The sequence below is a fragment of the Anomalospiza imberbis genome, chromosome 21, assembly GCF_031753505.1.
Source record: "Anomalospiza imberbis isolate Cuckoo-Finch-1a 21T00152 chromosome 21, ASM3175350v1, whole genome shotgun sequence".
In the NCBI taxonomy this organism is placed as follows: domain Eukaryota; kingdom Metazoa; phylum Chordata; class Aves; order Passeriformes; family Viduidae; genus Anomalospiza; species Anomalospiza imberbis.
This window is the reverse complement of record NC_089701.1, coordinates 3,638,810-3,664,418: the sequence shown is the minus strand read 5'-3', so window position 1 is coordinate 3,664,418 and position 25,609 is coordinate 3,638,810. Positions and strand designations below refer to the sequence as shown.

The 25,609-nt window shown below is 55.1% G+C and overlaps 1 protein-coding gene across 2 annotated transcripts; it reads right to left on the bottom strand.

Moving 5' to 3' along the window:
• Positions 1-897: 897 nt before the first annotated feature.
• Positions 898-24,906, bottom strand: SARDH (sarcosine dehydrogenase). Of its 2 annotated transcripts, none has more exons than XM_068211108.1 (22): positions 24,637-24,906; positions 24,459-24,565; positions 23,111-23,426; positions 22,410-22,588; positions 21,781-21,960; positions 21,319-21,442; positions 21,048-21,148; positions 19,826-19,930; positions 19,315-19,444; positions 17,248-17,334; positions 17,042-17,132; positions 15,150-15,291; positions 13,574-13,657; positions 12,828-12,941; positions 12,178-12,316; positions 11,527-11,640; positions 9,159-9,306; positions 7,967-8,060; positions 3,753-3,915; positions 3,331-3,499; positions 2,336-2,471; positions 898-1,408 (listed from the first exon to the last, which is right to left on the bottom strand). In XM_068211108.1, the coding sequence occupies exons 3-22, from the start codon at positions 23,418-23,420 to the stop codon at positions 1,283-1,285; spliced, it is 2,736 nt and encodes a 911-aa protein (XP_068067209.1). In that variant the 5' UTR covers positions 23,421-23,426; positions 24,459-24,565; positions 24,637-24,906; the 3' UTR covers positions 898-1,282. The 2 variants fall into 2 exon arrangements, with proteins under 2 accessions (XP_068067209.1, XP_068067210.1); XM_068211109.1 differs by having other exon boundaries at positions 24,459-24,562.
• Positions 24,907-25,609: the final 703 nt, after the last annotated feature.

The window sequence follows — 25,609 nt, the reverse complement described above, 5'->3', positions numbered from 1 at the left end:
ACAGAAAAATTCATCTCAATCTTGTTTCTTAATGTTTTCAGTAAAACCAAAGCATTTCAGAGTTCACGCTCTTGCCCGTGGCGCTTGTGGCACGAGGGGAAGGAATTGAAATCAGCTCTAAAGAGGGTAGGACCCAAGCAAACCTAGTCAAGGGAGAAAAAGGGAAGAGCAGGGAGTGAGATTATTTCTTCAGGCGGGTGAAAGCTTCAGCAGAGAGCCCGGGAGGGGACCAGAGCAAGGGATGGTGATGGGGAGTTGCTGATCCTTCCCTTCAGTACAGACTGCGTGCGTGTGAGGGCAAACCCTCCCTGCTGCCCTCCCTGCTGCCCCCAGGGCTGGCTCTGAGCTGCCAGAGGCTGCAGGGGTTGGAGCTCACGGCTCAGCCTCTGCCAGCACCCCCTCTCTCTGTTGGGAGCTAAAAGGAGCCACCTCCAAGGTGACCTTTGGGAGATGCCACAAGGGACCAGGGAGTTGCCAGCAGATGGGGCCGAGGGCAGCTGTGGGGCCAGTGTTCCCGCTGGCCACCTTACACCACAGCCTGTGCCAGGAGCAGCCCGGAAAAATGGTGGCTGCCCCATCCCTGGAAGTGTCCAAGGCCAGACTGGGTGGGGATTGGAGCAACTGGGTCAGGGGAAGGTGTCCCTGCCCATGGAACCCATGGAATGAGATGGGCTTTGAGGTCCCTTCCAAGCCAAGCTGCTCCATGATTCCATGATTATGACACACAAACAGCCCTGGCAGAGGGGAACCCACGGCATGAGCCTGGGCAATGTTCCCGCACTCTTGCCCCTTCCCTCCACGGCCCCCACCCCAGCAGAGTCCCCAGGACACAGCCAGGATGAGGTGACACCCATGGGAGTGGGGACAGACACAGCAAGGAACCAGAGGGATGGCAGGTTTGGAGGTTCCAGCTGTATTAACAGCAGAGCTAGTTTAAAAAAAATACATTTCCAGGCAGCGTGAAACTACATTTGGGGGGAAAGAGTTTCCAGCAAAGTCAAAAATTGAAATCACTTCATACGCAGTGAGACCAATCACCGTTTGCAGGCCAATTAACCCATGGAAAAGAATTATTGCTGCAGTGGCACCGCTTCACTTGGGAAACAGAGCAGCAGAGTCTTTGCACTTCTTGGAATCTCTTCCTCCTCTCCCCTCTAATTCGACCCACACCGACTTGGTGAGTTCCAGGAGTTTGCCCGGCTCCTGCAGCTGAGCCCGGAGCCAGCAGGGGCTCGTGGGGCCGGGAGTTCAGCCGGCAGCTCCTCTGCCCTCTCGGCAGCCCTCAGTAAAAGCCCTTCACACGTTTGTTGTCGGGGTCAAACGGGGATTTGGTGTGAGCTCGGGCCGGGAAGGTCACTCCCATCCGCTCCAGCTCGTAGCTGCCACTCTTCACAAAATCCAGGGAAACCTGCGAGGCAGAGCCATGGGAAAACCCCTGTAGGGTGCCAGCATCCCAGCTCCATCCCTGGGCAACCTCCCAGCCACCCCACACATCTGCTCTCTGCAGAAAACCCGGCTCTGCCACCCCGAGAGGATGTGGGGAAAGGAGGAAGAGAATTGTTAAAAGCACCCTGTTTAAAAAAAAAATGCAGTGTTCGAAAATTTTAGGTTTCTTTTTTTTCCCTGTTGGAGGTATGTGATGAGAGGAAAAAAGGGAAAAGGAAAGGGGAAAAGAATGGAGAGGAAAAAGGGAAAGGGGAGAGGAAAAGGAAAAGGGAGAGGAAAAAGGAGAAGGGAGAGGGAAACGAAGACGAAGAGGGAAAGGAAAAGGAAAAGGAAATGGAAAAGGAAAAGGAAAAGGAGAAATATTCATCACTGGGAGAAAAGGGTGTTCCCAGGGGCAACTAGCCCACAGAGCCACCTGCCCTGGGACTCTTGCAGGGATGCAGGATGAAAAGCCAAGGCAAGCAAGAGCAGGAATCACAGCACACACACAGAGCTCTTGGTTGGCACAGAAAAGGTCCCTGGGGATGTCACCCCAACCTCTGTCCCCACAGCCCGCTGCTTAATGAGGGCATCTGACTGATTATCCAGGAGTCTCCCAGGGTTAATTAAAATCTTGCCCTGCTCCTACTGGCCACCGCTCCCTACAACACACGTGAATTTGGTACTGCAATTAAATATTTGGTTGCAATTACCACCCGAGGCAGCGCTTGAGCTGTGCATGCTCCTCACCCAGTGACAGTGACACCACCTTTGGCACCCATCCCTCACCCTCCAGCCTGCACAGGGAAGCAGAAGGGAACTGCTGTCCCATCTCCCAGCCCAGGTGACAGCAGTGGGTTTGTGCCACCGCAGGGAAGGAGGCACAGCCACCCGGGGGCTCTGCACTCACCGGGCCCCCTGCAGGGTCTCGGATGTAGCCGTAGGCGATGGTTTTGTCGATGGCAAATCCAAAATCTGCCCGGCGGATGTGGCCGACCACCTTCCCGTCCCTCCAGACCGCCTCCAGGCCGAACATGGGCACCTTCCTGCAAGGCAAGGGCAGAGCTGCCACGGCACAGCCCCTCCACGGGGCAGAGGGCTCTGGCTCTGCCCCAGGCCAGCCCACGTGCCAGGGCTCCCACTGCCCACGGGCTCATTCACCTCTCCGTGCTGAACCCAAAGTCCCTCCAGCCCAGTTTGCAAAACCAAGATCAACCCTCACACCGCCTGCAGCTCCCACTGAACATCCAACTGGGAATTTGAGGTGGGATTTCAATTAGAGATGGAATTAGAGCATGGGAAACAGCTGAGCCTCACATACATCCAGGTGTGGCACCTGTGTGTGTGTGTGTGTGTGCAAAGGGCTGGGTGGGTGCGAGAAATGGATTTGTAAAGAATTGTAAGGATAACATTGCTGAGAGAGACACTGAACTAGAAACAAGGTTCAACAAGTTTCAAAATATGGCCTTGCAAAAAGACCAGATATTTTAGAGAATTAGAACTGTGAAAGATGCATGGTAGCAGGACCATGTGGGGTACAAATATAGGTGATTGGTGTTAGGAGTAATAACAGCATTGTGTAGCAAAAGCTAATAGGCTGAAAAACATTTATAAAGTATTGTAACCAAGAAACAGGTTAGCTTCTGATGAAATGGCACTGAGCTTTACATCTCTGTATCTCACCCTTCATCAACACTGATAATAGAATAAAATCCTTTACAACACCTCTCAGTCACCCCATCTCTGTAAAAGTCAGGAAAACCCACAGGTGGGCTTGGTGGAGGTGCTGCCCCAGGGGTGCTCCTGGGCTGGGAGCTGCAGCAGGGAGCAGAGCCAGCAGTGGTACTCACTCCTGTGTGGTACTCACTCCCTCCTCTGTGGTACTCACTCCTCTGTGGTACTCACTCCTGTGTGGTAAAGCACACGAGGCGGCGGAAGATGCCCTTGGCTTTCTGAGCCTCCACAGCCTCCCGGCCCAGGAAGGGGATGCTGGACTTGAGCTTGCAGGTGAAGGCCAACCCTGCTTCTAGCGGGGTGTCATCGGGGCGCAGGTCTGCGTGCCAGTGCCTGTACCCTGCAGGGAGCAAGCACGGGTCACCCACTGACCCTGTCGCAGCAGCAGGACAGAACACCCCCCCTGCCCCCTGGACACCCGCTGGCTGTTCACTTGGATAAAACACCCTGGAGAGGAGCCCACACAGGGGAGTTCTCAGCGTTCTGAGACACCTCCGGTCACACTGACCCACGCTGAAGCTGAGGAAAAGCTCTTTGCCCTGGTTTCCCCCCGGAGGAAAAGCAGAGAGTGCAGCTGAGAGGAGAACGAGGACCTTTCTCGATGCTGAGGCTGTCGATGGCTCTGTAGCCGGCGTTGGCGATGCCGTGCCGGGCTCCTGCCTGCATCACCGCCCGATAAACCTTCACACAGTCAGCCCTGGGCACGTGCAGCTCCCAGCCCATCTCGCCCACGAACGACAACCTCATGGCCCGCACCTGCAAAGGCAAGAGGGCAAACATCCCCATGGTGTGGAGCTGGGCCGTGCAGGCTCCCATGTCAGGGGAAAAGCCAGCTTTGCCTGGGAGCCTTGTGGTGGAAGGCAGTTCTGTGCTCTCCTTTCTTGCACAAAGACAGGCTCAGAGTGAATTTCTAAGCCTGGCACCTCAAACCTGGCTACCATCAGTGCCCATGGGCAGAGGTGGCTGCTGCAGCATCCTCTGGCTATGGACTCCAGGGCTGGGGGTGAGATGTGATGCTCCAGCCGAGCTTTTGTCTCCCTCTGCTGATCCACTGAGACAGGGAAGCTGGTCCCCAGCAGGACTGTCCTGCTTTTGGGGCACTTCATCACTGTTGTCCCTTCCCCAGGGATGTTCCCTTCTTGGACCCCAAAGCTCCTGGGCAGGGGCTGAGCCCAGTGTCCTGACCCATGTCCCTCTCTCACCAGGAAATGCTCAGGGTTCCCCATGGAGGTTGTGTCCCAAAGCTGTGCTGTCACATTAGCTCGACACCAAATGCAAGAAGCTCCAAGGAGGAATGAGCAGATCAGCACAGGGGACTCGGTGCTTCTCCAGAGAAGCCTCATTCCCAGGGATGGAGCCTGGCTGCAGTCCCAAGGAACAGCCTGCCCTGCCTGTGTTCCACCAGCTTCTCACCCAGGCACCCTCCTGCTGTCCCTCTGAAACAGTCTCCATTCCCAAAGCTTCCCAGGCCAGCTGGGAGCGGCCCAACTCAGGCACCTTCCCTGGAGACAGCCCTTGAGTCTGAGCTGCCTTTCCCTCTGATTCATCCCATTGCGTTTCTCCACTTCCTCCCCCACAAAACCCCTCTGGTTCATCCCTTTGGGTACACATCCACTGCAGACACAGAGCTGGCTTTGGGAGAGAGATTAACTCCAGAGTTCCGCTCTGGGTTGTGATCTGTCCTGTTAACAAAGCTGTTCCCACTCAGAACACGCTTCCAGGCTGGTTCTGGTGGCCTCGGGCTGGCCTGGCCATGCTGGCTCTGGCTGTGCTTGAGGCAGAAGCTGCATTTTGCCATTTGCTGAGCTCTTGCTCCAAGCAGAGCCGGTGCCAGCTGTGCTCTCTAATCTCGGGGACAAATGCAGACACCAGCAGCTGCTGCCCAGAGCAGGCAGAAGTGCCCAAGGGCTGCCTGGGCTCTGTGCTGCCAGCATGGCCAGGGGGCACAGCTGAGAGCCCAGATCCACTCCTGCTTCCCCTAGCACCAAAATCACATCCTCGAGCAGAGTTTAAAGCAGCTTGTAAGAAGCCTTAACCTCTGCAATAGGAGTGGGGAGAAGGAAGGAACACTTAGGATGGGGAATTTATTTTGAGGCTCCTCCTGAGGAGCCATGCCAGGAGCCAGCCCTGCCCTGGTCCCTGGCCAGGCACAAAGGTTGGCACTCCCTTCCCCAGGAGCACGGGCACCAGAGGCTCAGAGAAGCCTTTTCCTCTACACAAAGGTGTCATCTAATTAGGGAACAGCCTGAGAAGAGGCTGCTGCAAGCCAGCTTCCATCTTCATTGCGGCAGGAGATGCTCAGGGGATTGACAGGCAACTTCCCGGCTCATTAACCCCGTCTGTGACTGCAGCTAAAGTGCTCTTTACAATCAAGAGCAAGTTACTCCTGGGAGAAACTTCCTCTCAAAGCACCAGTGCTCCAGGGGAACGAGCATCCCAGCAAGAGCAGTGCCCCACAGAAAACAGGTAACCCTGGAAAACGGGGGTGCCAGGGATCAGCTCAGCACAGGGAGGGACGGGGGTTGCCCCCATGTGTGTGAACCCCAGGCAGGATTCACATCCCACCACGGAGGGGAATGCTAAGGGCTGGACTCAGCAGCTCTGCTGGATTCCCATAGGAACAGCTCTTCCAGCTGGAGCTGTGAAATAACATCCATTCCTGGGTTTTTGTGCAGCAATTCAAAAGCGTTCTAGGTAGCATAGAAAATGAAAACCTGAATTTTCCCCTGTCTCCAGCAGTGAGATTCAAAGGGGGACCTTTCTCTGCTGTTCCATACAATGAGGGACTCTATACATAAACTCACAAACCAATCCATAATTTCCAGAGTCATTAACTCTGCTGGAACTCTCCTTTGACTCCAGCTAATTTTGTTCAACTACTGAGTTAATGCAGGAAAATCTCGGTGATAACTTTTTCAAGATGCTGGGTTCAGTTTAATCCCCCTGGAAGGTGCTAATATCAGCAAAGGCTTCAGCCTGCTGCCCTGAGAAATCCTCCCACTCTAATTCCAGCGTGGGATGGGGTCCCTGGTGCTCATTGTCCAGTGGGACAAAGGAGACCTCCTGAAGGGTGGCCCTGGCAGCAGGGCCCACACCCCTCAGGCAGGAGAGTTTTTCTCTGTCCATCAGGGAATTTACACTCCAAAGAATCCACAAAACTCCTGCCAGCTCAATCTTCCTTGAAGGACCAGATTATTTATAACAAACTTGAAGTGAAATGCAAATAAACTCATCACACCCGTGGAGACAGGAACATTTCTACACCTTTCTTAGGGCATAAGCAGATTATTACAAGATGATATCAGTCTGCTACAGGCTGACAGGGGAGGGTGTGGGGAGGATTAATGGAGACTAAAATCCAGCACTTTGGACAACCTGCACCCGTGGATTGGCTTTGAAATCCCCCAGACCTTCCAAGGGACACTGAGCTCGCTGTGGGTTGAGCTGTTGGGCACCCAAAGCCCAAGGTGCATTGGTGGCAGTGGCTTGGAGATTAATCTGACTTGGGCAAGATCTGTACCTTGGTTAAACCACCTTAAGGCCTGGCCAGGCTGTTGCTCACAAATCAAGAGGCTCTAATTTGATTTAGCAGCAATCTCTTCAGCAGGCAGCTGCAGTCGAATTAAAGCCATTTTAATTCTGAATGAAAAGTGGCCGCACGTGGCTTAACCCAATTTCCTTAACATCCAGCCTGCTGCAGCTCCTGGCTCTCCTGCTGCCTTTTATGAGATTTACTGCTTCACCTTCACCTCCTTCATCCCCCACCAGGCTCCAGCCCGAGAGCCAGAGCGAGTCCTGGGCACGGTCTCTCCTCCCAGCCAGCTCATCCAGCAGAAGAGGGGTGCTCTGGGATCATGGCCTTCCCACAGAAAGGAGCAGGTACAAATTCCACCCTCTCTTCAAAGTGTTTTTGCAACCACAGGAATATTTCACGCGGGATAAACATCACTGAGAAACCAGAGTTTCTCCAAGAAACCTTGCTAAAGCTTTTCCCTGATACCCAAAGCTGGCAGCAGCAGGTTTTCTCCTTTGAGCAAAATGACACTCCATGGTCACCATCTCTTCAATTCGGGCTGTTAAAGCTCAATCAACAGCTTCAGGTCATGAGCCCTGAAGCCTGGGCAGAAGCAGGATGATCTGTGCCTGTACAGGCAGCTTAGGGCTGTCAGGCTTCTGCTGTGATCAAACTGCAGCTCCCAGGCTGCCCAGTCCCTACTGCCAGTGTCTGACAAGCTTTGCATTAAATTGTCCCTGTTTTTTTTATGAGGAGGGGGAAATGGAAAGTGTCTGGAGTGTCAGGTAGATCTCATCACTGGTGCTCGCCCTAATCCATGGAGATGTCTCTTGTTCCTCTGGCATCACTGCAAAGCCATGAGTCAGCCTGTCCCTTCCCCAGGCTCAGTGGTGTGACACCACTGGGAGGGCTGGGAGAGCAGGATGGCACCTGCCAGGCAGTCAGGGAGGAAAACACCCTTTTCTCACTCTGGGTTTTGGCCTTTCCTACAAAAACCACAACAAAACCTCTCTGCAACAAAGCGGCAGACACATTCCTAACAGAGAGAGAGGGAACAGGGTGCCCAGAGCAGCTGTGGCTGCCCGTGGATCCCTGGAAGTGTTCCAGGCCAGGCTGGATGAGGCTTGGAGCAACCTGGGACAGTGGAAGGTGTCCCTGCCCATGGCAGGGGGGTGGAACAAGATGATCTTTCAGGTCCCTTCCAACCCAAACCAGTCTGGGATTCTGTGCTTGGCTGGTGGGTGCACAGAGCCCAGAGCTCCCTGGGCAGCTCGAAGAGTGGCCCCTTCCTACCTGGCATCCTGCAGCCGTGGTGATTTTGTGTGTGGAGAAGGGGAACGCCTCGTTGCTGAGGTCGGTGTCGAGCACTTCCTGGAGGACAGCACGGCTGTGGGCAGACAGCAAAGTGGGCACAGTGAGGGCACTCAGCTGCCAGCCTGCCCTGAGGGTTATCCCCAAAACTTGCTCCCTCATCTTGCTGGCAAGACAGACTTCTCACTCCAAAGAGCAGCTGAAGTGGCTGATGTGCAATGCTGTGAGAGCCTCAAAAGAAATTTCAGTTCCATGGGAAGTGGAGTCATACCCCAGCCACATCAGCACTCGGTGTCGTGGGGCTCACACCCACCCCTGCCCAGCATGGGGACCTGCACCTGAGACAAACCTCCCTCCATCCCTCCTTCCATCCCTGCTTCCCTCCCTCCATCCCCTCCTTCTATCCCTGCATCCCTCCCTCCATCCTTCCTTCCAGCCCTGCATCCCTCCTTCCATCCCTGCATCCCTCCCTCCATCCCTGTATCCCTCCCTCCATCCCTGCATCCCTCTCTCCACCCCTGCATCCCTCCCTCCATCTCTCCCTCCAACCCTGCATCCCTCATTCCATCCCTGCATCCCTCCCTCCACCCCTGCATCCCTCCCTCCATCCCTGCATCCCTCCATCCCTCCTTCCATCCCTGCATCCCTCCCTCCCTCCATCCCTGCATCCCTCCATCCCTCCTGCTATCCCTGCATCCCTCCTTCCATCCCTGCATCCCTCCCTCCCTCCCTACATTCCCCTCCCTCCACCCCTGCATCCCTCCCTCCATCCCTGCATCCCTCCATCCCTCCTTCCAACCCTCCATCCCTCCTTCCATCCCTGCATCCCTCCCTCCACCCCTGCATCCCTCCATCCCTCCTTCCATCCCTGCATCCCTCCCTCCACCCCTGCATCCCTCCATCTCTCCTTCCATTCCTGCATCCCTCTATCCCTCCCTCCATCCCTGCATCCCTCCTTCCACCCCTGCATCCCTCCCTCCCTCCCTACATTCCCCTCCCTCCACCCCTCCATCCCTTCTTCCACCCCTCCACCCCTCCCTCCATCCCTGCAGCCTTCCCTCCATCCCTCCACCCCTGCATCCCTTCTTCCACCGCTCCATCCCTCTTTCCACCCCTGCATCCCTCCCTCCACCCCTCCACGGTCAGGTTGCAGGGAGGGCCCCACACTGCTCACCTCAGAGGGCCCTGGATGCTCATCATGCCCAGCTCCTCCGAGCAGTCGAGGAGTTTGCACTGGAATTTCATGTCCTGCAGCACGGTGGTGATGTGGGACCAGTTGTGCTGAGCCACAGCCCCGCCGATAGCCAGGTAGTAGCCATCCCCTGGAACACAGCCCCGGGCAGCCTTTCAGGGCTCAGAGGGCTGGGCTGGTTCTGCTCTGCAGAGCCTGAAGTGCAGCCCTGAGCCTCTGCAGCTTGCACAGCCCTGGCTGGGGACTGCCAATAAAAGTGGGGTTAAAGAGCTGTGGGGTTAGGGAAGGCTTTGGGGCTCTGCTTTTTGTGGGGCTCAGCAAAGTGAAAACCAAATAACCATTAACAGTGGAAGTGTGTGTGAGCATCACAGGAAAAAAACTCCTTGAGAACAACAGCAAAAGCATCTGCACTTTTGTCCCAGTACAGAACAGACCCTCAGGTGTGGAGGGAGCTGTGAGCTACAGGTGGGAGCAGGGAATGCTACAGTGACCAGCCCATAACCACTACAGCATCATTCCTACACGGAATTGTACCGTATGCAAGGAAGAATATCACCTCCTCAGTGATCCTGGGTGGAAAAATCCCCAGGGATGGTGTTTGAGAGCTGATTAATATGTAATCAATCTTCCCTCTGTCTTTCCTGCCACTACGAAATTGCTCTCTGGTATTCTGTCATAATGATAATAAGTGCAGCCACCCACTGTAATTGGAAAAATAGACTTTGCTGTGATTAAACACCTCCAGTGCCCGACAAAGCCTGCAGCTCTGCCAGCCACTTCCCACCGTGCTTCCCGTGCCAGTGTCCCAGACAGGAGGGAAAAAGGATTCTCCCACAAGGGAGGGAAAAATCACCGGCACCTCATGCTGCTGAGACTGCTCCGTGGCACACCTGACAGTGACACAGCCTGGTGAGATTGCCCTGTGGCACACCTGAAGGTGACACAGCCTGGTGAGATTGCCCCGTGGCACACCTGACAGTGACACAGCCTGGTGAGATTGCCCCGTGGCACACCTGACAGTGACAGTGTGGTGAGATTGCCTCATGGCACACCTGAAGGTGACACAGCCTGGTGAGATTGCCCCGTGGCACACCTGAAGGTGACACAGCCTGGTGAGATTGCCCCGTGGCACACCTGAAGGTGACACTGGTGAGATTGCCCCGTGGCACACCTGACGGTGACACAGTGTGGTGAGATTGCCCCGTGGCACACCTGACGGTGACACAGCCTGGTGAGATTGCCCCGTGGCACACCTGACAGTGACACAGCCTGGTGAGGTTGCTCCGTGGCACACCTGAAGGTGACAGTTTGGTGAGATTGCCCCATGGCACATCTGACGGTGACAGTGTGGTGAGATTGCCCCGTGGCACACCTGAAGGTGACACAGCCTGGTGAGATTGCCCCGTGGCACACCTGAAGGTGACACTGGTGAGACTGCCCCGTGGCACACCTCACGGTGACACAGGGTGGTGAGATCGCCCCGTGGCACACCTGAAGGTGACACAGGGTGGTGAGATTGCCCCGTGGCACACCTGACAGTGACAGCCTGGTGAGATTGCCCCGTGGCACACCTGAGAGTGACACAGCCTGGTGAGATTGCCCCGTGGCACACCTGAAGGTGACACAGCCTGGTGAGATTGCCCCGTGGCACACCTGACAGTGACACAGCCTGGTGAGATTGCCCCGTGGCACACCTGACAGTGACACAGCCTGGTGAGATTGCCCCGTGGCACACCTGACAGTGACAGTGTGGTGAGATTGCCCCGTGGCACACCTGACAGTGACAGTGTGGTGGGATTGTCCCATGGCACACCTGACGGTGACACAGCCTGGTGAGATTGCCCCACGGCACACCTGAAGGTGACACAGCGTGGGGACAGGGCTCTGTGGCCACCCAGTGCACACCCTGTGCCTGGCCAGAGCCGAGCCCAGCATCCTCCTCCGCAGCTCCTAATGCCATTTCTGCCCCCAGGGCTGCTCTGCCGCCTTTCAGTCCCCCTTAATTGCAGCTGATAAGGGCTCGGACAGAGGTCAGAGCCGCCAGCCGGGGCTGAACAAACCCAATAACGGCGATGAGCCCGGGGACAGGGGCCATAATCGGGTTACAGGCACCGAAGGATAGAGGTGGAAAAAGCCAGGTGGCTGCCATTAGGAAAATGCAATCAGCCCTGTGCCTGCAGCCCCTCCAGCGTGGCAGGGAGGGAGGAGGTGCTGGAACAAACCTGCCCAGGACTGGAAAAGTCTCTGTGTGCATTGACACGGCTGAAAAGGCAGTGGGAAAACCTGGGAATCCAACTATGGGGGGGTGAACACAGCCAGAGCTCCCCCCTCCAGCATCCCCGGGTTTTACCTTCAAAAGCGGGGGCCAGGGGGGAGCCCGGGGCCCCGGGGCTGATCCTGCTGACCGTCAGGTCGCTCTCCACGCCGCCCTGCTGGTTCAGCATGCAGGTGTACACGGTGGAGCCTGCGGGGACACGGGCACCGCTGCCCATCAGCCAGCCTGGCACGGAGCCGCGGGGCACGGGGAGCTGGGCAGCAGGAAAAGGTGTCCTCATCATTAAATCACCGATCCTGGCTTTGCCCTGAGCGACCCTGGGTGTCCCAGCACCAGCAGGGGGAAAGGAATGATGCTTTTTTCCTTTTCCTCTGTGAGGAGCTGAGGTTGCATCCTTGGAAATGCCCAAAGCTGCTTCCCAGCCTCGGAAAAGGGGACAACAAACCACAGCTGGCGAGGGTTGTGCTTGATTTACTCCAGCACCCATCGCACCTCCAGATGTGAGCCACAGCTGGAGCCAGAGGGAAACCTCCCTCCTTTATCCTGAGCTCAGAGCACTGAGCCCCTGTGTGAACGAGGCAGAACCCAGACTGTGGTGAGGACAGGGAGAGCAGCCTCTTCCCAAACCCTCTGCAAGGGCAACACCGAGAGGAAAAGCCAATCTGGGCTCCTATGGGTTGTTTTGGGGCTAGATTTCCCCAGCAAAACGAGGAGCTGAGGCTGTACCTGGAGCTTTGCTAACATCAGCACTGAACAGCCAGTCAGCTGCTTTCGTAGCTTCAGGTCCAACCAGGTAGAATTTCCCAAAATAAGACATGTCAAAGAGAGCCAGGGCATTCCTGCACGTTAAACATTCCTTCTTGATCTGCAATTAAAGCAAACACGGTGCTGAGGTTGAGCCATGCTCTCAGCCCACAAAGGGAAACACAAATTAAACCATTTATGCAACAGGAAATTATACCAGGACACTCGCCTGGTGCCTTTAAGGGCTTCAAAATGCTCCTGAAAGAATCAGGTATTTGCTGGAGCCAGCCTGACAGGCCATCCCCAGTGCTTGATCCCATTCCTCACCTCGCTAACTCAGTGACAGTTATCATTAATAACACCCAAATTTTATCAAAATGGATTTTTTCCCCCAAGCTGCTCTCAACACTTTAGGAAAGCAGCAGTATAATTCTCCCCTGAGGTTTCGGAACACGGGCTACACATTTCTCCTCATATTTTTGGGACATTTTTCTCTGTTTCAGAGCTTCCCCTCCATCCCAGCATCACCAACTCGCCCCAAAGCAGCTTTGGGGCACAGGTTCTGCTGCCTCCAAGTCCCCCAGGTCCCCGGGAGTTTTGGCAGGGCAGGAGGGGCTGTCAGCCCCACTCACGATGTCGTGGTGAGGGGGGAAGTCGAAGGTGTACTCGTCGCCCAGCAGGCGGTTGTAGGTGTAGTCCCTGTGGCGCTCGCGGCCGTAGGCACCGTAGTAATCGTAATCCAGGACCTGGGGGAGAGGTGGGACAGGGAGGAAGAGGATGTGAGGCTGAAACCAAAAGACTCCTTGTCATATTCACCCCGCTCCTGGAGAAATGGCTTTGGTGGTGGGTCCCCACCCTGGCATCCCTGATCACCACAGGGATGGGTTCTCACCCCAAAATCCCTGTCCATGGGGATGGAGCCTCCCTCCAACATCCCAGCCCATGGGATGGGTCCTACCAGAGTATCCCTTGTCACAGTGATGGATCCCCATCCCAACATCCCTGCCCATGCTGATGGATCCCCATCCCAACATCCCTACCCTCAGTGATGGATCCCCATCCCAACATCCCTGTCCTCAGTGATGGATCCCCATCCCAACATCCCTGCCCACAATGATGGATCCCCATCCCAACATCCCTGCCCTCAGTGATGGATCCCCACCCCAACATCCCTGCCCTCAGTGATGGATCCCCATCCCAACATCCCTGCCCTCAGTGATGGATCCCCATCCCAACATCCCTGTCATGGTGAGGGGTCCCCACCCCAACATCCTTGCCCTCAGTGATGGATCCCCACCCATCCCTGCTCATGGTGATGGGTCCTACCACAGCTGGTCTCTCCAGGCCGAAGACCCCCCAAAACCCCAGGTGTTCTTACCGGGGCTGCTCCCCCAGGGCTGAACCAGCCAGGTCTCTCCCAGCCGTGCCTCTCCTGGAAAACACAGCCCTGTCGCAGCAGCTCCTACACAGAAGAAATGGGAACAGCTTTTTTTAAAAAAAGCCCTTTCACAGCTTTTTGAGCAGCACTCAGGCTGCCCTCCTCGGGTGCACATGTGGGCTCAAGATCGGACTTGTGACTCCTTGGTTTGGCTATCTAAAGCCAAAATCAGCCCTGCAGTTTGTCTTGTAAAACAGTGTCAAACCTAAGAATTGCCTGATTTTTGTCCCCCTCAGGCAGGATATTTTCCTCAAGGGTGGTCAAGGGGCAGAGAGCCACAGCCCAGCCGTGCACCCCACCAAAACCTGCCCTAGGGTGCCCAAATTACTGACCAAAAGATGCTACATGCAGAGAGCAAGATTCCCCACCATGTTTACAGAGTAATTATGTAACAACATCTAATATTTATACAGCAACCTTCTCATTCCTCCTCTGTACTCTCAGGAAAACCTCTCTGCACGCAATTAATTAGGGATCCATTAAGACATTTTTGTTTGGAGCCTCAGTTCGGAAAAGAATAGATTTTGTTGAACATCTCAGAAATCATTCAGTGCCTATTTATAAAACACAGCACATGTTCTGGAGCTACATGGATAAATAGCAGCCTGTCAGTCAAGTGGGCATCGCTTATTAGACGTGCTATTAAAAAATAAATTGCATCCTCAGTGACAGAAAACAACTGAGCTGTCAACCAAATACCGGGGGCCGGTGGGCAAGGGTGTCTGTTTTACTGCTTGAGCCTCTGCCCTCCAGTTGGAAGAGGAATGGTGTGATGTCAATCAGAGAGAAGCAGGAATGGGCTTGGGAAATGTGGCTTTGCCAGGGCTGGGGCTGGGGCTGGCAGTGGGATGAGGCTCTGGTGCTGAGTCAAGCTGAGTGTCTTGAGGGATCCTGGGGGGTTCTGAGCTGCTGGCACAGAAAAATGCTGGGAGTTGGGTTTTTCTCTCAAGTGCTGCATCTTGAGAGTGTTCACCTATGGATATTTGTGTGAAGAAGGGGCTGGAACAGGAGGGAGTCCTGGCTGGTGGCTGCAGGGAGCAAAACCACTTAGGGAGTGCTGGCAAAACCACCTCCACAGAGGCACATCCCTCTTCCCACACCCCTCCTTGTGCCCCACTCCACATTGAGAGATCTTGTTTTTGGAGACAAACTGCTGCTAAATTGTGAGCGGGGGAAGGAGATTCCTGTGAGCATTCAGCACCCTCAGCCCTCTCAGCTGCCCCTGGGATGGACTCAGCCTCGGAGTTCTCCTCTCCCCTTTTCCCCTGCTCAGTGATCATCACCAGGTCCTCAATCCACATCTGCTGAGTTAAATATCATGGGAATGCTCAGGCTCTCTACCCTTAAACCCCCCATGGCCCCAGAAATCCACTCAGTGAGCTCTGGGATCGGGCAGGGATCTCCCCAGGATGGACGGATGGCAGCACAGAGGCTTTTTGGGGAAGGATACAGCTGCAGCCACTCCTTGTGAGCTCTTTTTTGCTGCTGTGAGAGCCAGCCCAGGCCGTGTCCCCACCTCGTGCAGGGGGTCCTTCCTCACGTTGCGCCCTGCCAGGGGCTCGTCGTGAGGGAAGACGACGGAATAGTTCTTGGCGTAGGACTCGTGGCTGCGCTCCCGGATCCAGCGGTTGTTGTCGGTCAGGGAGTGGTGAAACCTCCTGGAAGGCAAGGAGATGGCAACAGCTGGATGAGCCCACCAGCTCATGGCCTTCTTGACCAGACCCACAGGTGTGGATGCAGCTGCTGGTGTAAAATTGCAATTCCTGCTCCAGTTTCGTGGGTAGGAGCAGAGGAACCAAGCAGGGCTCGGTGCTGGCCATGCCACGGTGCTGAGCATCGGAGCTGCAGCCCCCACTGAGCTCCCAGCCCCACCCCAGAGCAGAAGACAGCCCTGCTGAGGAGGGGAAATAGGAAAAAAAATGAAACTTGAGGTTAATCCTGCCCCACTTCAACATGGGACCAGCCTCAGGGCACACCCAGGTTTAAACACAGCCCTGATGAGGGAATGAGCCCTGGACATTCCTTATATTTCTCACCCAATTCTCCCCAGGCTGAAATATAAATAAAACCCAAAATATCTTCAATTCATTTGAATTATTTTCATCTTCCAAACAGAAAATCTCCTTGAAGGAATGTGCCAGCTCAGCCCACGGTCAGGTTATTAATCCCAGAGACCTGTAACTCACGGGGAGCAGCCTTGGGCACAAGTGGCACCTTTCCCAGGGCTGCAGAAAGGGAGCCAGGCAGGGGATGAAAGACAAAATGCCATTTCTAGGGACTTTTAAAATGATACTTTCAGCTTCCCTCCCGGCTGACTAGGTGCAGAGGAGAGGCAGGGCATGGGGCTGAGCCCTGCAAGGAATACAAGTGATGCTCCCCAAGAGCTGTGAGAGCAGCTGCCTCTTCTGCTGGCAGAAGGTGACACATGGCATGTCACCAGCACCCCTGGTTGCCCCATCAGCCTCAGCCCCTTCACCAACGAGCTGAATTTTTGACAGCAGCAAGCGGGCAACAGCTGCCAGATGAAATATTTACAAGCAAATGTTCTGAGAGGATAAATATTGAAATGTGTGGAAAAGGGAGTTATTTAAAGAGGAGCTTGGTAATTGTCACCAAAAGGAAGGAATGGGACTGACAGCTTGATGACAGGGCACATGGGACATGGGAGATGTTTGGGTGGAAGGCCCCTGGCTGCTCTGAGCAGGGCTGGGTTCCCTGGGGGTCGGGGGGCTGTGCTGGTGCCAACCCAGTGCCCAGCCTGGAATTTCTCCATCCCCATCCCGAGCCCAGCTGGTGGAAGGGGGCAGCTGGAGGCATCTCCCTCATCTCTGCAGGCCCCTCACTCCCACAGCCCAAGCCAACGTGGCATTTACCAGCTTGGCCACTAAAGCAACGTGAGATTTTCAAAGCTTTGTCCCTGACAAGGTGGTTGCTGTCACTGCAGCCCTGTAAGAAAGCCCAAACCCGATCAAAGACAATCAAGCAAGTCAAAAGCAATTACTGAGCCAACATCTGCACGGTCACAACTCCCAGCCCGGGCAGTGCTGCAGGAGGGGTCCAAGCTAATCTTTGTGCTGTTGAAATCATCCCCTGATTATTAACTTAGAGGATTAGGCACGGTACTAATTGAACAACAAAACCCAAACATAATTACCCCGTCCTTCCCCACCACCACGATCTCCTTGTGCCTGATGGAAGCTGTTTGTGTGGGAGTGGAATGAGGCAAATGAGAGAAACCCCACGTGTGCATTCATTTTAATGCTTGTAATTGATTCCAGCTCCTTGGAGGGACACACACGCTGCCTGGACACCCACTCCTGATGCCAGCCCTGCCTTGGAAGCCTCCCCAAGGACCAGCAGGGATGAGGGATGCCCATGGAGGCAGCTGGGGCAGTCGGGCTGACTTGCCTGATGTCGTAGCCGTACATGTCCTTCTCCGGCCGGCCGTGGATGATCCAGTGAGCCAATTCCCTGCCGCAGCCACCTCCCAGCATCATCCCTGGGGAACAGGGCAGGATGCAGACGGGGCCAGGAGGCCAAGCAGGGCTGTGGAATGCCAGGATCCCCCTGGGATCCCATGCCAGCAGGGTGTGACCCTCTCAGGTCTCTCTTACCGGCGCTGTTGAAGCCACAGCCAAGGAAGAACCCTCGGACTTCGGGAGCTTCTCCCATGAGTGGTTTGTGGTCAGCTGTGAATGACTCTGGAAAACAGAGAAGGGATGTGCCAGCGAGGCCAGGACAGGGGGCATCACACACTCTGGGGACACGTCACACACTTTACAAACGGGTTCCCTGCAGCCTCCCGTGCTGACCTTGTCCTGCTCCCAGAGAGGTCAGTGGGGCCAGACCTGGACCACCACCAAGCACTGCCCAGCACAGGTTTTTGGAGTTAGACTAAAAATGAATTCCCCAAGAGAAAGTGCACGAGGCACTGTCAGGGCTCTTTTTTCCTTCCCAATCCCCCAGTCAAGGAGGCTGCACTGTTCTGTTTGTTGCCATTTTAACATCTGGGCCCTATTTCCTTACGGTGTATTCCACCTTTGTCAATTCCTGCTGGGAAATTCCATGACTTTGAGCCACTTGGTTCAGCTGAGGGAGGGCTAGGGATGTCTCTCCTGTGCCCATGATGTCTCCTGCAGCCAGTGCTATTCCACTGGGCCATCAGCCACGGAAATCCCTCTACAAATCCTCACCAGGGAGGACAGCAAAGCCCCTGACAGAGATGTGCAATCCTCCTCCCTGTTTGATGGTGCTCCATCCATCCATCCATGTAAAAGGAGAGAGGGAAAACCGAGTTCAGTGGGGTCTTTCCCCACTTAGCAATGCCCAGTTTGTTTCCCCAGATCCCACTGCTCCAGAGAAGGCAGGAGCAGAGTCAGAATATTTCCACTGTCACCAGAGCAGCTCCTCACATGCCAATATCCCTATACAGATATTCCAGGCTACAACCTCAGGGAGTTAATGGAGCAACAGCCAAAGCACCTCCCCTGCCAGCACTTTGCCCTGGGATGGGTGGTGAGGGCTCCAGGGACCTTGGCACAGCGACCACAGCAGAGGGGACAAAGCCTTCGCCATTTGCTTCAGCCCAGCACGACTCAGCTGCCACAGGCTGCTGGTTTCAATCAAGAAGGAGAAAAGGAGAGGAGCTGAGCCTTGGGAAATGACATTATTGTACGAGAGAGAGGAGACATTTATCTACCAGCAGCCAGTTCTGCTCTGCTCACATTGCAGTGCAATCAAACTGCTGGACCCAGGGCCAAGGTCTCACCTCGTACAAGTCATGTTTGATCTGCTGCAGGGCACGAGACCTGCCCTGCTTTCCCCTCATACAACCCAAAGAGTTTCCCTTTAAGTGCCTCAGCAAAAAGGGCTTTTATTATAGTTGATTTCTTAGTGTATAGTGGATTTTAAGGCCAAACCAAGTGTGCAAGGCTTGGGCTCAATGTCTGGCACCTCCTCCAGCTGCCACTGCAGGGATGGCTTTAACGCCACACCAGGGATGTAAATGTGGGTAAATCTAACGTCATTAGACCAGGAGCAAGTCGTAAAATTAATTATAGAAGATAACACTTGGTAAAATAACAGCCACTGCTTAAAAACATCTGCCCCTGAATTTTCCAGTCCAGTGGCCACAACATCAGCTGGAGATCCATTCACTACCAGACTAAACCAAGGAAGTCAGCTCCCCAGGGAAATGGCTTTAAACTGAAAGAGGGACAAGTGAGATGATAAGAAATCCATAAGATTATAAGAAATTCTAAGATAGAAGTTATTTACAAGGGTGGGGAGGCCCTGGCACAGGCTGCCCAGAGAAGCTGTGGCTGCCCCATCCCTGGAGGTGTTCAAGGCAAGGTTGGACAGGGCTTGGAGTAGCCTGGGATGGTGAAAGGTGTCCCTGCCCACGGCAGTGGAGCTGGAATTAGATAATCTTTGAAGATCCCTTCCAAGCCAAACCATTCTGTGAGTCTCTGAATGTATGATTCTATTCCTCCACCCAGGCTAGGTCTGGAATGCCACCCCTTGGAAGATGCCACCACTGCAGCCAGACCAGCAGCACTTTCTCTGCATTCAGAGAGTTTTTCTTCTCCCCAGGTTATAAAGTTTCCCTTTTCCTCCAGCAAGATCTTCAGAAAAACCCAGCCACCACAGTGTCACCACAGTGGTCACCACAGCCACGTTACCTGGCCCACAAACAGTGGATTTAATTCCCGTTTTCTCCAGAACTGGCACTCTGTTGACAGCACCTTCAATATGTTGCATGAAAACATCCCAGTCCAGGTCAAAGAGGCCAAAAGCAAATTTTTGAGATACCTAAAGACGAGAAACAAGAATCAGGACACAGAACAGAGGATGGCTGATTGTGTGAGACCACCTCATCTCTGGCGGCCTTGGAGAAGAAAATTCGAGGCTGCATTGAATCTCTGGGATTTTGGGGTTTTCTTGAACAACCCAGACAAACCTGAAGTCTGAATTAAGGATAGAGGGATGGGCACAGCAGCTTCTGGCTCTCCTGTTGCCTCTGCACTGCATATCTGTGCCACAGACAGCCCCAAAGGGAAGATGCTCCCCCTGCTTTCCCCACCAGCCACCAGAGGTTGGTGCCTTGCAGAATGCGGGGGCTGTGCACTCCTCCGAGGTGGCTTCCCTGGAAACCTGCCTCGTTCCCCCGGAAAACCTCCCAGTTCCACTCACCTCCTCCCAGAAGATGGGGTTTGACTCATATCCACCCACGGAAAGGGCATCGCCTTGGAGACGGAGATAGACCGAGGCGTCGTGATCACGAACGTTTGGCATATTCTGAAACATGGAGGGGGGGAGTGCAGGGGTCAGAGGAGGCCATGGGGACACCCCAGTGGCACCCAGCAAGGTCTGGGGCACAAGGTGGGCACCTGCAGCAGTGACCTGTCAAGGATGGGACACAAAGTAGCTCCGTGGGTGCTCCCTCAGCACCGAAATCTGGGCACCCCAAGAGGAAAGCGCCCAGCTCAGCTCCGTCTAACCTGGCCAAACCATGAGCAGAGCAGCTTACACAGACACCTGAGCAGCACCCAGGGGTGCCCTGGGGACGGGGAGCAGCCCCTGTGGTTGATCCTAGCTCAGGAATCATCACTCCTCTGCCACCCGCCTCTGCAGGAGGATGCAGCAGCTCGACGCGCAGGCAGCGGTGCACGAAGAATGAGGGATTTGTTCTTGTGAATAATGGATGGGGAAACATTTAGATAACACTGAAGAATCGGTGTAGGGCCTGCTGCAACCAGTGTTGACAAGTGGAATGAAGTGGATTGAACAGGAGGCACCGAGGTCTGCGAGCTGCAGCCTCTCCTCTGCAGTCTTTCTTGCTGCGTACGGCACGGTGGAGTCGCTGGGACAGAAATGTAATCATGGACCACGGCACTTTGTACAACGAGGCACCTCGTGCTGAAAGGTCAGGCACAGACTGGGTCGGCAGGATGGGAACTAATTAATGTGTCACCCTCAGTGCACCAGGGCCTGAGAGGATGAAGGCTCTTTCAACTCCCAAGCAATTCTCCGCAGGCAGATGGCAGGAACAGATTTATAGGGGCAGTCTAGCAATGCTTGGAGAGCTACACCTCTGCCTGCCAGGACTGGGGCTTGCTCAGAAAGGTCTGGGATCTTTATGAACGCTGCTATCACACATCAAACACAGAGATCTTAAGGAAAAAAAAACAATATCCTGCCAGTTGTAACCTTGTTAAATATTAAATTTGACTCTGTTCAAGGTGGTCTGACAGCCCTGCTGAGGGTGTGCACTCCCCTGAGAGCAGAGCCTGACATGGCAGGAATGAGGAGGCCACACAGGTCTGGGGGTCCCTGGAAGGGGCAGGGGTCTTTCTGCCTCTCCAGCCCTGTCCCCCAGAGCAGAGGAGCCGAGCTGCAGCTGCGCAGGACTGACCTGGATGCCCTCGATGCGCTCGGTCACCACGTAGGCGTGGTGCATCGCCACCAGCGGCACGTGCACGCCTGCCAGCCGGCCCAGGGCCCGTGCCCACACTCCTGCAGAGACAACAACCCCGTGCTGAGCTCCTCTCCATCCCCCACACCCCCAGACAGCTGCAGGGCACAAGGGCTGATGCAGACTTTTGTCCTCATAGGAGCAAAAGCCACCCGTGAGTTGTGGCCGCTGCCCCTGTCCCAGCCCTTTCCCCGTGCCCTGCCCCCCGTACCTGCACAGTTCACCACGCAGGGAGTCTGGATGGTCCCGTGGGCTGTCTCCACTGCATGCACCCTCTTCACCCCAAAATCATCAGTTCTCACCTGGATGCCCGTGACCGGGCAGTTCTCGATGATCTGGTGGCACAGGAAGGGGGCCAGTCACAGCACGGTCACCAGGGCAGGGGGACAACCTGCCTCACCTGACATGCAGCCCCCAAATCTGGGAAAAGTGAACCTAAGCAGCGTTCTGAGTGCCTTGTGTTGCTCCTAAAGGTCTTTTTTCCACCCTCTATTTTCCCTGGATCTCACGGCTCCTGCCAGATTTGTCACTGTCACCCAACCAAGAGCACAACACCCTTCCTGGGAACAACCAGCTGCAGGAGCAGCTCTGCCCTGGTGGGAAAGCAGAAGGTGAGGAAGGCAGAGGATGAAACCAAGAGGCATTAATGAGTAAATTCCTAATTAAGAACTACCGTAGCGCCTCTGGCAGTTGCTGCTCTGGCCAGAGTTGAGCAGGTGCCAGCAGGGTCCATGGTGCCATCCTTGGGGACGTACAGGGTGCCATACAGGTCATCAGTGTTCATCAGAGGGTACAGGTCCTTGGTCTGGGATGGGCTCAGCACGTGGGACTCCACACCGTACACCTTCCCCAGCTGCCAAGGGACAGGAAACCCGGGAGCTCAGGTAAGGAACAAAAGCTTTGTTCACCACTTGCTGCTGAAGGAGGAGGAGGAGGAGAATCCCAGGACATGTTTATCTCCCAAACCCTAAATCCAGCACGGGGCGATGCTCAGATTTCAGGGACTATGAGCCTGGTTTTGAATTCAAGCTGCCTGTGCAGCTGGGAAAATGATGCTGCAGAATGGGGGAAACGATGCTACCACTATTTAAACGGTCAAAAATCCGAAGCTGGATTTAATTTTGTCAACTTTGGAGGAGTTTGACGGATTTTGGCTGCCTCATGCAAGTCAGGAGGCTGCCCTGGAAGGGACCTGCTGTCCAGGTGGGAAGGCAGTGAGGGATGGGACATTCAGAGACTTGGGGGCTCCACAACAAAACCCCCCCACTCCTGCAGCCCACCCTGCCGGGGGTGCATCCCTACCGACATGAGCCTTTTGTACTCATCCAGGCGCTGCTTGTTGGAGGCGATGAAGAGCCCCCCGTTCTCCACCCAGCCCGTGTGCAGCCCCGTCTCGGCCGGCAGATCCCGGCTGACCACATCCCTCGTGTGCGCCAGCAGCTCCACTTCCACATCGCTGGGACGCAGCTGCCACAGGAGACCTGCGGGAGACACGCACAGGGTGCGACAGATGCGCTGTCACCTCCCCATCACCCCGAGCGGGATGCAGGGGGGGGGTCCCCGCGTGTCCCCGTGTGTCACCCTGCGGGGCTCGTGCTCCATCTCGTGGATTTGTGGGAATGCTACAGAACCATCGGGTTTTGTTCTCTTTGGGCGTTAAATGAATGGGGGAAAGGGGTTATGGAGTGGATGAGCCACAAAAGTGTGAAAAAAACCCCAAAATTATATAGCTCTGCCGCCCTGCCATAGAAAAGTGGCTTCAAAAAGGAGGTGGAAACTGTGCAAATAAAGTGTTTTCTTTTCCTGCCGCCACATAAATCTTGGAGGGGAGGGGGAAAAAGGAAATTTAGGGGACGTTTAAAAAATATCCTGGCAGAAGGAAAAGCAGAAACTCTCAGCATTTACAGCCAAAACTCGCCAGCACATGCGGACACAGCACATCCCAAACCGCGAGCATCCCTGCGCCCACCTCGGGCAGCAGCCAAGCCGTGCCCGGCACTCACCCGCCGTGTGCCAGGTGGTGCCCGAGGTCAGGCGGTCCCTCTCGAGCAGCAGCACGCCGCTGAGCCCCATTTTGGCCAGGTGATAGGTGGTCTGGCAGCCCAGGCTGCCCCCGCCCACCACCACCACCTGTGCCGAGGCCGGCGGGGGCCGGCTGGGCTCGCCGCTCCCGGGACCCTCCTCCTGCAGCGTCTTCTGGTACGGGACGCTCTTCTTGGCCGTGGGGCCCGAGGTGCTGCTGAAGGGCCGGGGGCTTCTCCAGGGGGCTGGCAGGCGGCGGGGGACCCGCCAGGCACGGCTCATGCAGGACATCGCCACCTGCACATCCCAAAACACCTCGCTGGGTCCCTGGCTGCCCCTCGGCTCACCTCACCGAGACAGATACTAAAATCAGCTATTGCCAAAATGACAAGGTGAAAGCTTGAAACTGTGGCTCTGTCTTTTTAAAATGTGCATCTGAAGGGATATTATGAAACACCACACACTAACTGTGGTCCCTGAGTGACAATTAGCAGAGTCGAACGTCTCAGTGAGCTGTACCCAGGTGTTGGTGTTCTGTCATTCAGCTTTTCTGTGTGGAAGAGTCGCAGGCATAGAAACACATGGGATGAAAACACTCATTCTGACCCGACAGTGCTTTCAGTCTTGTCTCGTACACACCCCCCCGACTGCCCAAAACACGTGTTTTTAACCAGGAATTAGGGTCTCTGGGTGCTGTACAGAGGTTGAGCGAGCCCTGGGGCACATCCTGGGATCCTTTTCCAGCAGCTGGGGTTGCCTTTCCAGCAGGGAGAAGGGATCCCAGTTGTGCGTGTGTGCAGCTCCCAAACACCCTCCCTTAAAAAAAGGGGCTGGGGAATTCCCAGGGCACGATCATGCCCCAAAAAACACTTTTTTTTTTTTTTTTTTTTTTTTTTTTTTTTTTTTTTTTTTTTTTTTCCCCACTGGAATTCAGGAGCTGTTTGGCCACAGAGAAGGTGCCAGGTTTGCTCTGGATCAGAGGGTGGGGCAATGGCAGCTGGGGGAGAAACGGGGACAGGTCCTGCCTGTGGACACTGAAGCCCTGTGCAGGTCCTGGCTGAGGACACGGCTCGGGATTCGCTCCTGGAACAAGATTTAGGGTGCACACGAGGGCTGTAGTGGGGCCAACACAGACCCCCCTATACAAGGCACAGGCCATGACCAGGGTGTGCCCTGGGGACCAGCCCCCTGAGACCCCCTGCTTGCTGCCACGCGGCCACCAGCGCACCCACCGTCCCCCCATTGTCCCCCCAGTGTCCCCCCAAGCTTCAGACTCCCCTTGGAATCCCTGTGACAGCCCACGGCACATTCCCACCAGGCACCACTCACCAGCAAGGCTCTCTCCGGGCTGCCTCTGCCTGCCGGGATATGGTGGGGCCCCTGCCTTCCTCTGATGCTCTCCTCCTCCTCCTCCTCTTCCGTCCCCTTGGCCCCTGCTGCAAAAAATATTAACCAGCACTTGGAGGCGAGCGGAGCCAGCCTGAGCGAACAGAAAAGAGAGACTTACCTCCTTGTCCCCCTTCTCGTGGCTCTGCTGCTTCCCAGGCAAGACAAAAAGTCTGGCAGAGCGGAGAAATTCAAAATAGGGAGGAAAACGCTGCTTTCTTCCCCGGCTCGGTGCCCAGCAGAGAACAAACAGCCCAGCTGGGGCCAGAGGGACTCGCAGCCTCCCGGGCTGGCTGGAGCTGTCAGCTGGATGCCAGAGAGCAAACACGGCGAGGAAAGGCACCATCTGACCCCCCTGCTGCAGTTCCCAGTGGCTCCAGTCAAAGAACAGAGATAAAATTAATTTACACCTCTCCTAAGCCAGAGCCAAGAGCTCAAAGTGAAGGTGGCAACACCAAAAAAAAAAAAAAAATTAAATTGGAGTTGGGTAGAAAAATAAGGGCTTGATTTCAATCTCTAAACATGAAGGTTTGTTGCTGCTTCAGCTCAGGGCTCAGCCCTGGAATTAGGGCCTGTTTGGGCACGACACAGAAGTTCTGCTGAAGGGCCTCATGCTGGTATCTCAGAGAAGCAGAAGTCAGGGTGGAGTCAGGGTTTGGCTGGTGGCTGGGAGGGATTGGGGTCCCAGCAGCATCATGGTCCCCCAGGCAGCATCCCCCACCCCTGAAGAGCTCTGAGCAGCCATGGGATGGTTTTTGGGGGGGGTTTAAGCATCCAGCTTAAGTGAAGTGCCCCTTTTCTGCTCCTCAGTACACAATCCCTCTGCTCTTGCCTGCTGGACACCCTGTGGTACCCAGCATCCAAACTGCCCCATTTTGGGAAGGGTTTGAGCCGAGGGGTTCCCTTATTCCAGCTTTATCCCGTCTCCAGCAGCATTTCCTCTCCTTCTCCCAAAGACAAAACTGGTTTCTCAGTTGCACAGAGAGCTCCAGCTCCTGCAGGCTTCTCCACGGACTAAATTGCTCAGAACAACCACAGAGCTGCAAACAAGTCTAAACTCCTGTTTGCAGTGGGGTGTTTCTGTTTGACAGGCC